The 12,024-nt window shown below is 50.8% G+C and overlaps 3 protein-coding genes across 3 annotated transcripts; 1 reads left to right on the top strand and 2 right to left on the bottom strand.

Annotated features, from left to right (window-relative positions):
* Positions 1-227: 227 nt before the first annotated feature.
* Pfdn2 (prefoldin 2) lies at positions 228-1,404 on the top strand. Its single transcript, XM_003737026.1, has 3 exons — positions 228-419; positions 708-831; positions 944-1,404. The coding sequence occupies exons 1-3, from the start codon at positions 289-291 to the stop codon at positions 1,106-1,108; spliced, it is 420 nt and encodes a 139-aa protein (XP_003737074.1). The 5' UTR covers positions 228-288; the 3' UTR covers positions 1,109-1,404.
* Positions 1,405-1,651: 247 nt separating this feature from the next.
* Positions 1,652-3,424, bottom strand: LOC100901046 (programmed cell death protein 10). The gene is made up of 7 exons (XM_003737024.1): positions 3,213-3,424; positions 2,728-2,817; positions 2,535-2,606; positions 2,359-2,451; positions 2,103-2,251; positions 1,879-1,999; positions 1,652-1,743 (listed from the first exon to the last, which is right to left on the bottom strand). Exons 1-7 carry the CDS (start codon positions 3,276-3,278, stop codon positions 1,672-1,674), a joined length of 663 nt encoding a protein of 220 aa, XP_003737072.1. The 5' UTR covers positions 3,279-3,424; the 3' UTR covers positions 1,652-1,671.
* A 1,279-nt stretch (positions 3,425-4,703) lies between these two features.
* Notum (palmitoleoyl-protein carboxylesterase notum) lies at positions 4,704-11,084 on the bottom strand. The gene is made up of 10 exons (XM_029112792.1): positions 10,953-11,084; positions 9,956-10,081; positions 9,669-9,838; positions 8,370-8,518; positions 7,336-7,396; positions 5,950-6,306; positions 5,758-5,858; positions 5,511-5,649; positions 5,217-5,399; positions 4,704-5,136 (listed from the first exon to the last, which is right to left on the bottom strand). Exons 1-10 carry the CDS (start codon positions 11,082-11,084, stop codon positions 4,704-4,706), a joined length of 1,851 nt encoding a protein of 616 aa, XP_028968625.1.
* Positions 11,085-12,024: the final 940 nt, after the last annotated feature.

Below are 12,024 nucleotides of genomic sequence, written 5' to 3'. Positions count from 1 at the left end.
GTTTTGATCGACCCCAGACTTTCCCGGTCTATTCTACGCTGTCCGGTGTCTCCGACTGACTCGTGTGTACCTTATCCGTCAATAGAGAATTAGGATTGAGAATTGAGAGCTTGCTACGGCCGGGAAGGCCCATGTTTTTGAACCTACGCGGGTTTTCGGCGCTCGCGACCTCTCCCTCCTCTTCCTCTCAGAAGCGCTATCGGCCGCCTATGTGTTTACCAACTCAAGATCAAGCCTCTTCTCACGCGGTCTTGGATTGAATACTGAGGACTTGATCAAGATTAGAAAATGAGTGCCGAGGCTAAGTCTCCGAAATTGAATCAACGTGACATCGTCGAGCGTTTCAACCAATTCCGATTGGAGCAACGGAATCTCACCATGAAATTGTTCGAATTCGAACAAGACTTCAGTGAGCACGAGTAAGTTGGGGAACGGTCCTTAAAAGGATTGTGACCGTCGTCTGATGCATGAGAGCTCCCGAAGGGATGGAAGCGAAATATCTCAGTGGAACTCGCGACACCGCCCGATAGCGGCTGGAGTATTCTCGTGCGCTCTCGACAACCTTTTCCTTGAGTCTCCTCGGATGCCTTCTAGCTTTCCTGGCTCTATCTGACGTATATGTGAATTTTGAGACAGGAGAGCAGCAGCTGTCCGCAAGTCCCCCGTAGATCATGTCGGCTCCTGAAGGAACATCTCTCTTTTTTCAGGATGGTATTGAGTGCTCTATCAAAAGCACGCCCTGATCAACGATGCTTCCGGATGGTGGGGGATACCCTTGTCGAGCGTACAGTCGGTGAAGTTCTCCCCGCAGTTCAACAGAATCGAGATAAGGTAGCGATCTTCGGTTCGTCGTACTAGATGAGCGATAGGTTCTGACCCCAAGTGCTTGATGGCAATCATTCCGCAATATTTGATGCTCACGTATGTCTTGCGTTGGTTTCAGCTAGCCAAAATTCAAGAGGAGTACAACAATAAGATAGTCGAGAAAGGCAAAGAAATCAACCGCTTCAAGGAAGAGTATGGAATCCAAGTCAAGGATGATACCCTCCGAGTCGAGAGACCTCTAGGCAAATCTTCGAATGAATCCGTACTCGTCGAAGGCAAATGAGCGTAACAGCGGGCCCGAGAGTCATAGTTGCTGCATTGTTACCTCGAAGTCTGACGCCTGAGCTGTGCGTGTAGGATTGGGGCACCTCGGATCGCAGGAGTCTGTATGTGATGCCCACTCTGAGGCATAAGGTATCGAGTCGGTCCGAGACTGAGAAGTTCCTGGAGCCGAGGATTGCGTCGGAATTTAGATGCGGAGTTTTTCGACGTCTGTCTCAGAGTGATCCTTGTCCGCAGCTGTCAGTAAAGAGCACTCGTCGGTATCTCCTTGACGAGACTAATTCAATAAACTAAGCGCTTCGGTACCGAGCCTGCGTAGTCTCCTATTCTGCGGAGCAGTCCTCGATGAACTTCCAAATACATAGCTAGGTCTGCTCGTAGTAGCGGAGAGAATGCGGGTCCTCATCACGAATATCGCCTCTTTTATTGTCTCCATATTGAGATTGGCGTGGTTTTTCCAGAATCACCTCGCTCCGATATTAGATCACTCGCCTCCCACTCGGGAAGATGTTCTCGATTTCGTAATATACAATGAGGTTGTGGGCGCGAAGATACGCATGGAGCTCAGGACTTGACCGGCTGACCACCGCCGTTGATCGTAGGTCTCTCGAAGTCACGCTTCGCCGAATAAATTATCTGCAATATGCGTAAGAGCTCATGAAGACAGTAGTGAGTTCCCGCTCTCGATCGGATGTCCCCTGCGATACTACATCAAGGGGTGGAGCTCAATGGAGGTCGATGGTCGAAGGCTGATGGAGGGCTTTGGCTCACCTGATTGGCTTGGTAGATTAGATACAAGCCAGAGAGGAAGACGGGTTCCACTTCCCCCTCTTTGAAATACTCTTTCAACGTGTTAGAGAACCGTTTCGAATACTTGACGAACTCACGACGTCTGTAGGAATGAGGATGAATTATGCAGAAGGACGGGCCGAATGTTTGAACGACTTTATGCTCCGTCTCTCCACGACGACGAGGTGCATAATCTCCCAACATACCTCTGCTCCAAGGCGTGCTTCCGGTGGGGCGAGCTCGTCGTGATGCCGTTTACGGCATCGAGGAGCTTTTTGATAGCCGATGCTATATCTTTGATAGTATCGAGAAAACTCTGTCGATCCCCGATCTGTTCCGGGACCCGAGATAGGACCTGCGTCAGAGGAGAAGGACTTAAGGATTCCTAAGAGCAGAAACTCTTCAGTCAACACTTTCGAAGACCATCTATGAATTTTGATCATTCCTCTTCTGACCGCGCACCTTCTTAAGATACACAACTCTTCTATTCAACTCCTGGAACGCCTCTTCAGGTCGATTTATTCGGATGTCTGGCTCGGAGTCAGCCAAGCTACCCTAAAATGGAACAATTCGAGTAATGAGTACACCTCGTCGAACCCCCAAATATTTACGGAATTACTTTCTCACTGATTGCTTACCTGGAGTCTCAAGACCTGCTCGGTCAGATTAATCTGTTCCTCGGTCCGTGTTTCCCTCATCAGAGTTCGAACCTAATTCGTGAAGCATTGGAGCTCATTATTGAGCCTGACGTTACGGACCCGTGGAATTCCCGGAATGAGCCTCCGCTACGGGAGATGGACGATAAACTCCCGTTAGGATTCTGATACTTACCAGGTCCAGCAAGAAGCCCGGAGAGTTTTTCTCTGTTCTCAAAAGGGATGTCTGCAGAATTTGAGCTGCAGCGTTTTCCTTGCGTTCCAGCTGAAATCGAAGGAATCCTAATCAGTTCGGGTCTATCGGGTCAGATGCGCACACGGTCATAGCTATACGCCTGCGCTCAGAGTACGGAATAAGGGGGTCCAACAGGACTGCGAGTCAAACCGAACACGACACATTCTTGAACTGGAGGACGTGGAGACTTTCTACTTATGTGGGCCAGCGAGAGCCACAGCATCCTTTTCTCCCTCTCTCCGAACCACCGCCTTCTTCGACGTAGGTTCTCGACCGAAAGAAACCCTTTTTCCCCTCGGCATCGAATCCTGAGCGAGATTCCTCCAACGACAGTCTCTACGTGTGGTAGCCACTTCCTTCCCGCTCGCTCGGACGTGAGCGAGGGGTGGAGCAGAAGGACATCTTCGATCCTTGGAATAACTCACCTTCTCCAGGATGGGTTTGACCAAGACTGGCATTAGGAGTGCTGCTAGCGGAACATCGCTGTTCATGGTGTTTGTTAGCGAGGACGCTCGGAGGATGCTCCCGGTAGGACGGCACTTCGAAAATCAATACGGAATTTGGAACTTTTCTGCGGAAAAAGGTAGAGCCCTTCGTTCAGCTCCCTGTCATTTCATACAACTGTTTAAGACACACCGACGACCTGGAGGCCTCTAGCGGCTGAAATCGTCGGACGTCAGCGACGCAGACGCTTTTCGGTGACTGACGGTCAGGCAGACGACTGCTGAGCGACGTGACTCACTCGTTTCTGGTACATGGGACGGGATCCGGTCAGCAAGGGAGCCGGCTCGATGTCGGATGAGCGAGCACTTCCGTATCGTTGAGGAAGCTCATTCATGTCTGATAAACGCGAGATAAAGAGCATTGGGCTTCATCTTCGACAATTGACGATGAGGATTATAGAAATTCGGGGCGCCGGACGACAGAAAAGCCTCCCGAAACTGACCCCGGAACGGGAAGTCGACCACTCGAAGCTCGCCCAGCGAGGTTCGCTCCTTCCCGCAGAGGATTTTCTTACTGGGCTAGGGACACCGGATCTTGGCCCACTGAGCGCAGAGAGTATCTTGATCTGCTGCACCATTATTCAGGAGCTTCTGTCATTATTATTATAATCAAAATCGCGCATGATTTATTCCAGCATTTCTTACTCGTTGTTTTCGTCTCTGTTTCTGATTCTGGCGCGAATTTTCCAGAGCTCACGGGCTTGCATAAATATTATGAATCATCGGCAAATTACAAAGGGTCAACGAAACCAAAATAAATAGGCATAGATCTTATTATCACAGACAAAGGAGGACATATGCTACCATCGAGAGCTATAAGTGGATATGGGAATCTTCAGCGAACTATAATTCTCCAATGCTACGCGCATGAAAAAGATGGAGAAAAATCGCTAAACCCTCGCATCGCGAAGAGAGGAATTGCAAAAGATCGCCATGGTCGACTCCACGGGACTTCTGAGGGCTATTTTGTTTTACCTAGAAGTGGGGATTTTGCTCTCTCGATTATCTCGAGGAATACTCGGGAGCTTGCCGAGAGCCTTGACAGTATTCGGCGCTGCTAAAATTGCTTCTGCCTGCCGTCGTCCAAGATACCGCGGGGAATATTCCCGCCGGTAGGGAATCATCAACCGTCGCAGCTTTTTCCTGGCTGCAGTCACGATAATTTGATGATCTCGTTCCGACAGCATCGAACTTCAATTCTGTTCGGGATCTTCGCACTCGACGCAGTGCGTCGCCCCGCTTAAGATGAGATCGACATTTCAGGCTCTAATCATGATCGTCGACTCGGAGATCACATTTCCTCTTCGGTCCAAGCGTCAGCCGTCCTCGGGAATGTCTGAAGATGCGAATTGTCATGCTCGAATCGGTGTCCGCGTGATTCTCCCGTGTTCGGAGGAATGTCCGATATGAGGATCATGTCTTCGATGTCGAATACTGGGAGTTGAGCATCTGTAGAAGGGCGTCCTGACTCATCCCGTAGAGCTGGCTCACGTTCATGCCAAGAATCGCAGCCGCGTTATTCATGTCCAAACCGAACGACCGAAGCAGATCCGTGAGCTCGATATCTTCGCCAGTCTGGGGATTTTTCAGCTTCGGGCACTGCATATTGCAATGAGGGAAATCGCATTCGTCCACCAAACGATGATCGCAAAGATCTTCATGCAAACGCCATCGATGCTGGAAGTGGGCGTCTTCTGGCGTGGGAGGATGAGTTGAGTATTTGAGCATTTTCGAGTAAACTGATTCACTGCGCAGCATGCGTTTGCGACTTCCGGTTCGAGAACGACGATTTTTCCTCCTTTTCTTGACGTTGGCGTTCGCACTCCTGGAATGACCGAGGGAATGTCTCATACGGGCTGGCGTACCATCAAAGTCGCTAACGGAAAACGATTCATCCTAAATGCACAACATGACGTCAGTAGTCACCTTGGTTTTTTGATTTTATCGTGCAGATGATGATCCGGATGATGCTCATGATGATTGTGCTCGTGAGGTTGGTTTTCCCAGCAACGTATGGCTTGAGGTAAGCTCCGATTACGGATTTTTATCTTTCCCCAGTCCGGCTTGGTCAGGATCGTGTGTGATATACAGGACGGTACGAATAGAGCCCTGGAAATCATGTCGGTGATAACTTCGTGATGCGTAGTCCAAATATCGCTCCAAGGAGTGTTTGGGCCCCCAAGAATGAGAAAGCCTCCGAATACGTCATGCTGAACTTACGTCACGTTCTGTAGAGATTGCCTCAGTTTCTCGATGTTCCGGTGGATGTATGCCCACTGGGCTTTCGATACTGGAGTTCCTACGTTATCGATAGTGACCTGTGCCTCGTCGACCAACCACTGAACGACAAAAGTCGGAGCTGGAACCCGAGATGCATGTTATGAAAAATCTCACGCGTCCCATGATGATCGACATCGGATACAACGACCTGATGGGGGTTATTGGTGTACACGCAGCGGGTACTCACTCCTAAGCGTCGGGTATATGCGATATCCGAAGTAACAAGTCCAGTGATCTCCCTTCGGCAGATCTTGCGTACATCTCTCGGGGAGCTGACCATTCCAATACCTGCGGGACGATCAGTATGTCAGTACCCCGATCCTGTACACGTGAGGATATATTCAGGGAGTCTCACATCAGGTCGTGCGACCGAACTCACTCTAAGCCACTCCGGACAGACGTGACGACATCGCAGTTGTGAACATCGCTGCACAAATGCTGTTTCTCGAAAGGTTCATTGTCCATAAACCATCCGGAGTCGGCGATACCCCGAATTTTGGCCCGATGCCCGAGGCCGCGCAGGTGGTCCGCCATTCGATCTATGTTAAGGAAAACTCCGGCGCCACCTGCTGAGCTCCCGGATAAGAAAATGGTCCGAGCGGTGTTCAGGCCCTTTGAGTTGAGTAAATCATCGATGACGCTCTGAATTATGACCGAGCCCATGAAAGAGAATTCTCCCGGCTTTCCAGCCATCTTCGACCCGCTCCAGCCGTCGCTCGAACAGTAGGGAAGGTATCTGGAAATTGAGGGACGCTTAGAGAGACGGAATCCATTGTCGTTAACCCACGAGCGGACGTTAATGATTTTAGGACACATGAAGCGGAGGGGCTCGACCGGATAAGCTTCTTTCGAGGAGTTTATCGCTGCCATTCGATGCCGGGAGAAGCAAGACGCTGGCAGCCCGCTCATAGCTCATCATTCGGAAAATTCTGAGGGATCCGAATAAGGAGAAGAGGAGTAGTCTCGAAAATCATATCGTCCCGCTTTCCACTCGCTCATTTCGAATTAGGTGATTGTCCCATGTCGGCAAATATCAAACGACGGCTTAGCCTGTTCTTGACCAAATAAACAATTCGACGTAGATTTCGTGCTCGCCAGCTGAGACGAAATCAAGCCAAAATCCAGCCACCCATCCAACGAAACAGCCCGCGGAGCTAGCGAGCAGTCAAGTAGTCCAATACCCAAAACCGAAGTCACGATTAGATCCCACCGAGGGATACGGGGTTCGCTTTGAAGTCGCCGCCAAACGTCGTCTACCGGAAACGTCAATCGACGTCATCGCTCCGCCCGTGCGGCTGCCGCTTCTGCCTCACTCGATGGCCAACCGAAAGAACCGAGATTCTCTGACTGAGGGGCTGGATCGGTCGCTTGGGAAGCTATATGCCTGTCTCGCTCAGCCGAGGATGGATGCTTCTGGGATTGCTCATGTTGTTCTTGCCGCTGCTGGTAGCTATATCTTGGTAGACGGTTCGCCGAGCTGGGGAAGCTAGGAAAACTCGACCGATTGAGCCGAACTAAGTGAACTGACCGATGAACACATCGGTGAATGAATGGTTGCTCTCGCAGATTATGGGTTGGGTGGGGGCCGTTTAGAGACGAAAATGGTCCGCCCCGAAAATTTTCTCGTTCTCAACTCTCGTGAATGACCGCTCCATCAGATTCCCTAAACGTCCTCCTCCTCCTGCAGCTTCTTTCGAGTCTCCGGCTCCGTTGAACTCACGCGTATATCCGTATTGGCAGTCAGAATTGAATCTACTGAACTTACACATGATTCGCGTTCCAGAGATGAGGATTTTCCGCCAAATCTGAGGACAGGATTCCGCCGGCTGAAAGCGTACAATTATTATAGACATGTTGAATTGATTCCCGTAAGTCGCCAGCAGCTCGATCTACTGGGGGACGATTCTTCAGAAAGGATTGAGAGTCGAGAGTCTCAAAATTAGTATCGGGAGCCCGCGGAGCCGGGAGCTCCTTCCAGAAGAGACAAGACCGCAAAATAGCGACAGTCGGCACAAATTCTAGTCAAGTGGAGCTCTTTACGGGATGGCGTTTACTGATGGAGGGGTCGGAACGATGAGAGCGGAGAGGGCGACAGAGAGAGAGATAAGAGCACTAATAGCCCCAGTTATGGATGAAGCGCGCGGTCTGAGCGGTCGATTTCTAGGACAAAGGGTGGCAAGCTGATGGGGGAACGAGCTGTGTCTCAAACGGCATGCGGAGGTAGGCTTGAAGGGACTCTGTGAGATGAGAAATCTGATGTTGACCGACCGATCGACCGACTGACTGACCACCCACGCGGCCCGAATGATTTCGTCTATCGGTTCCAATTGATTCCTTCGTTCACTCTTTCTTCACTCATTCACGGATTTCAAAACGAGAACGAGAATCTCGGGAACAAGAAGCGCGGGGCGAACGAGCGAGCGGGCGGTCGCTCGCGAAAACACACCTCTTGCTCCTACAACAGCTTGTTAAGTCGACCACCGCGGTGCTGCTCTTGCTCGGGCCGCTCCACTGTTTTCACGGTGAGCGAAGGCCCGGCATACGACTCTCGTAGCTTCTGTTCCATCGAAGTCCGTCTTCGAGGAGTTCTTCCGGAATATTTTGCTTTCATCGGAAATTCATACAAATGCTATTCAGCATGGATGCTTAATCTGTGCCAAGCTACGGACTTCGGATCGGATGAAAAGTGAAGGGCCCAGTCTCATGGGAATTGAACGATTGCTTTCGATTTCATCAGAAGCACTCGTCATCCATCGATCCCGAGACGTCTATGAACATCGGGATCCAGTATGTGCTTACCGTGTCTTGATTCTCGCCACCAACGAGAACTCATCAAGTGGCCGTTGTTCCTCCATCGCAGGAGACAGGTTCTTTCGTTGAAGCAATACCAGCCGCCTTCCAAAAAAATTATCCAACGTTTGCTCGCCGGATTCCTACGGATGTAGTACCTGGAATTCATCAAGTTCATAAGTTTCTCTCTCCCAACGGGCTGACTTTCCAATGCGCTTTTCCTCCGACGGCTCAGAGCGGTCGCCATGAAGCGAAAAGGAGTGAGAAATCGTAGAGAGAAACACCAGCAGCTTCAGAGGCAGCAGCAGGATAGAAGAGCCACCCACGGGAGAAGATCAAAAGACGATTGCCGACACTTCAAAGGGCTCTGCCGCCGCCTCCACCTCGAGAATGAAGTTAGTGGATCGATCTTAGCCAACAGCCGGTGAGTCTGTATGTCTGCGACCATGAGCGCTGTGAGCGAGCGAGCGATCTCTCTCAACAGTTCAGAAAAGAAAAACAACAACGCCCCTTAAATTTTCAACTCAGAGCCAGGAGCTCCGATCTCGGGCTCCGCTGGAGCTTTCAGAAAAAAGTCGGTACTTTGGGAGCGGTCTTTTAGAAATCGGAAATGCCCACGATTCCGCTCGGAGCTGTCGGTCTCCTTGTACCACCTCGTACCCGAAAGTGGGGTTCGCCTAGGGGGCTCCGACGAACAAATTCTCTAAAGACACCGTCGCCCAACGTCCTGGAGCTCAGTTTCCTTATTTTCAGCGGCTCGACCTCGGCCTCAGCCGTTCCGCTTTTATTGTTGTCCTATGTCCCCATTTATTTCCCCATCAAGGCTCCTGGCTTGTGTTGATCTTTATGATGTGTGAACGTAATAAAGTCCGCTCACTACGTCTCTGAACGGGCGGCTTGCTGTTGGTTACCTGAGTGAGTTTCTTGTCGGCACACAATGCGGTAGCTTGCAAAGCTCTGAGGGGAGTGGGCTTCTCGTCTGATCTTTTCTCGAAATTGGCACCGCCGACCGAAGCAGTGGTGACCGTGGCCACAGCAACATATCCGACTTCTTTATGATCATCATCAAAGCCCATTGCGGTTTCAAACCACACGAAAGAGACAGCGAGAGAGTGATGTTTCCAGTTTGGACTAAGATGCCGAGCGCATGTAAGGTTTCTAGGTGTTCTCAAAACTATTGTATGCCTCGTCTGCTCGGAACCCATTCCCTGGGACTGCATTGCTACGCAGAGAACTACTCCGTTACCATTGGTTGTGCCAAGGGTACTTCCAAAACAGTACCAATGAGAGTAGAAGGAGGACACCTACCCTGCAGGGGATCCGTCATTGCACACAGCCGTCGAATTAAGCAGGAGAACCCTCTTGAGTCTTTGGTTCGAGTTTCTGTCTTTCGTGTTTTTCCCTTGAATCAGCTGGGAAATGAGTTTCATTTCCTTCGTCTGACTCGGGGCAGGAGCCATCGTCGATGTCGGCTCCGTCTGCAAGAAATTCCATTCCAGAGGGTCATTCGGGGGAAGCTCGGGTGCGCACCCTTCGCCGACCGATTACATATTTCCGAGCCGACCACTCTCCTCCGACGTTTCGGCAGACCTTACCTTCACAGCGGTAGCCAGCATTTTGACCATATCCATACCGGTCAGACTACTGAAAGATGTTCCACTCTGTCTCGAGTAACTGGGAAAACACATCACGAATAACAGGAGAAGCTCCATCGGTGCCATCTGGAACGAAGGTGAACTCAATTGTGAATTCTAGTATTGGCTCGATACTTCCCCCGAGCTCGCCGACATCAGTGTAATCGAGTGTCTCTCCACATGACCGTCGAATAACCCCGAGTGTTGCCTCTGATCGAGTCTTCACTTTGAAAGAGTGTTTCTCCTCCTTAGAATCCCATTCATGATTGCACCCGACACGGCAATCGAGAGATCGAGCAAGAAATGTTCCCATTCATACCTGAAAACTCTGGCGATATCGCGTTCGATGTCGACCCCGGCTAATCAAGGGAACGGGGCTCGACGAGCGAGTATCGCTCGACTGTCAACTGGAAGGCTTCAGAAGTCGGTGGTGCTCCGACCTGCGACTTTCGGCTACGCAGATTCGTGACACACACCTATTGAGCGTTCATCAACCATACTTGGTCGATCGTCTGATTTCCCGCACCACCTTCGAGAACGTCAAACGATGCCTCCGCTTGTCCGAAGTGAGTTCGCCTTCTTGACGGACTAGCATGGGAGAAATTCATCAAACGATTTTCTAATTGCCAGTCAGCACGGATCTCCCGCATCCGGAGGAGTGCCGAAGGTGGCAATTGATCTCCGGCGTAGAATCGCCGACAGAAAATAGTTTTCGGTTTTTGTTCAAAGGTTATCAACACCTCTTCTTTCGCCGGTCCCGTTCGATATATCTTTTTAATTTGAGCGTTTGGGTCGAGCGTGCTGGCGGCCAACCTTCGTGCTTCTTTTTGTTTTCTGCCTGTCTACCCGCCGGCCTGATCTCCTTCCTTCGTGGCGGGGCGGCGGCCAGTCGGCGGGTCGCGCGGCAAAGAGCAACTGGCGATGAAAGCAACAATTTATGGATGCTTCAATTTTTTACTCTCCTCTCCTTGTCCAAGTAAATTTCTTTAGATGCTTTCATTCGTGCGGTTGGGTGGTTACGTTGCCGCTGAGAGATTTCTGCGAGAAGACGCAACGTGATGAAAGGCGGCTCAGTCTCGTTATCGGCCATTATCGATTTACGGCAGAACGAGGACGATGATACCGATGAGTAAAAACGTACGCCCTTTCGAATTATAACGGGGGAAATTAGTTTTGACACAACAAGATGTTGATAACCGCTCTGCGTGTTTTCCGCAGACCGGTCCGTCAGACAGAAGAAAATGGAAGGAAGACCGCGGTCAGGCAGTGAATCTTCACGCGTTTTTCCCATTCGGGACTAATAGGGCTGGTTAATTGACTCCTCCGAAAAGGTCAGAAGTGCACCGAGAGGTTCGTTCCATCGAGAGCGGAGGGCGCGGATCTTCTCCTAGTGCGTCGAAGTTTCCGCGCGCCCGTCTCTCTCGAATACGAGAACTACTCGGAGTGGAAGAACAGACAAAACCTTCATCGAGGACCCTCTAATCGCATCGAGATCTTCTCGACAGATCCGATGATCGATTTACCAGTCATCCAGGCCGTCAGTCAGTCACTTAGCGTCTTTGTGAGGGTGTTGATTGTTCGTATTGATCACATCTGATCAGTTCTAGGAATTCGCCCCTACGTGGAATGGTCTTTGATCTCTTCCTTGGCCGAAACTCTGGCTCGCGTTCGTTTCTCGTTCCGCATCTATGGTCGCTCTCTCTCTCCCTCTCTCCTCTTGGACCCTTGTCTGTCTGGTATTGTCTCCGGCGTGCATTAGAATCCAGCTCGCTCCGGGACGATAATCACCGCGGGGATCGGTACACACGGCAAGCTCCAATTTTTTTCTCACGCGCACAGGTCCGCTCATTCTCCGCATTCGATGCGTCTCTCCGAGATCTCGATGGCAAGCTTCTCTCATTCACCTATCGGCCCATTCAAGGGCAACTCATTCATCGCTCACTTGGGTAAGTCAGTGCGCCCAAAGCAGGTGAAAAGATGAGGAAAACGGTATGGAGCACTCGCAGCACCGTAGAGAACGACGAAGAGAA

The sequence above is a fragment of the Galendromus occidentalis genome, unplaced genomic scaffold, assembly GCF_000255335.2.
Source record: "Galendromus occidentalis unplaced genomic scaffold, Mocc_1.1 scf7180000075389, whole genome shotgun sequence".
In the NCBI taxonomy this organism is placed as follows: domain Eukaryota; kingdom Metazoa; phylum Arthropoda; class Arachnida; order Mesostigmata; family Phytoseiidae; genus Galendromus; species Galendromus occidentalis.
The sequence above is the reverse complement of the archived record's forward strand: the minus strand, read 5'-3'. Positions and strand labels throughout refer to the sequence as shown.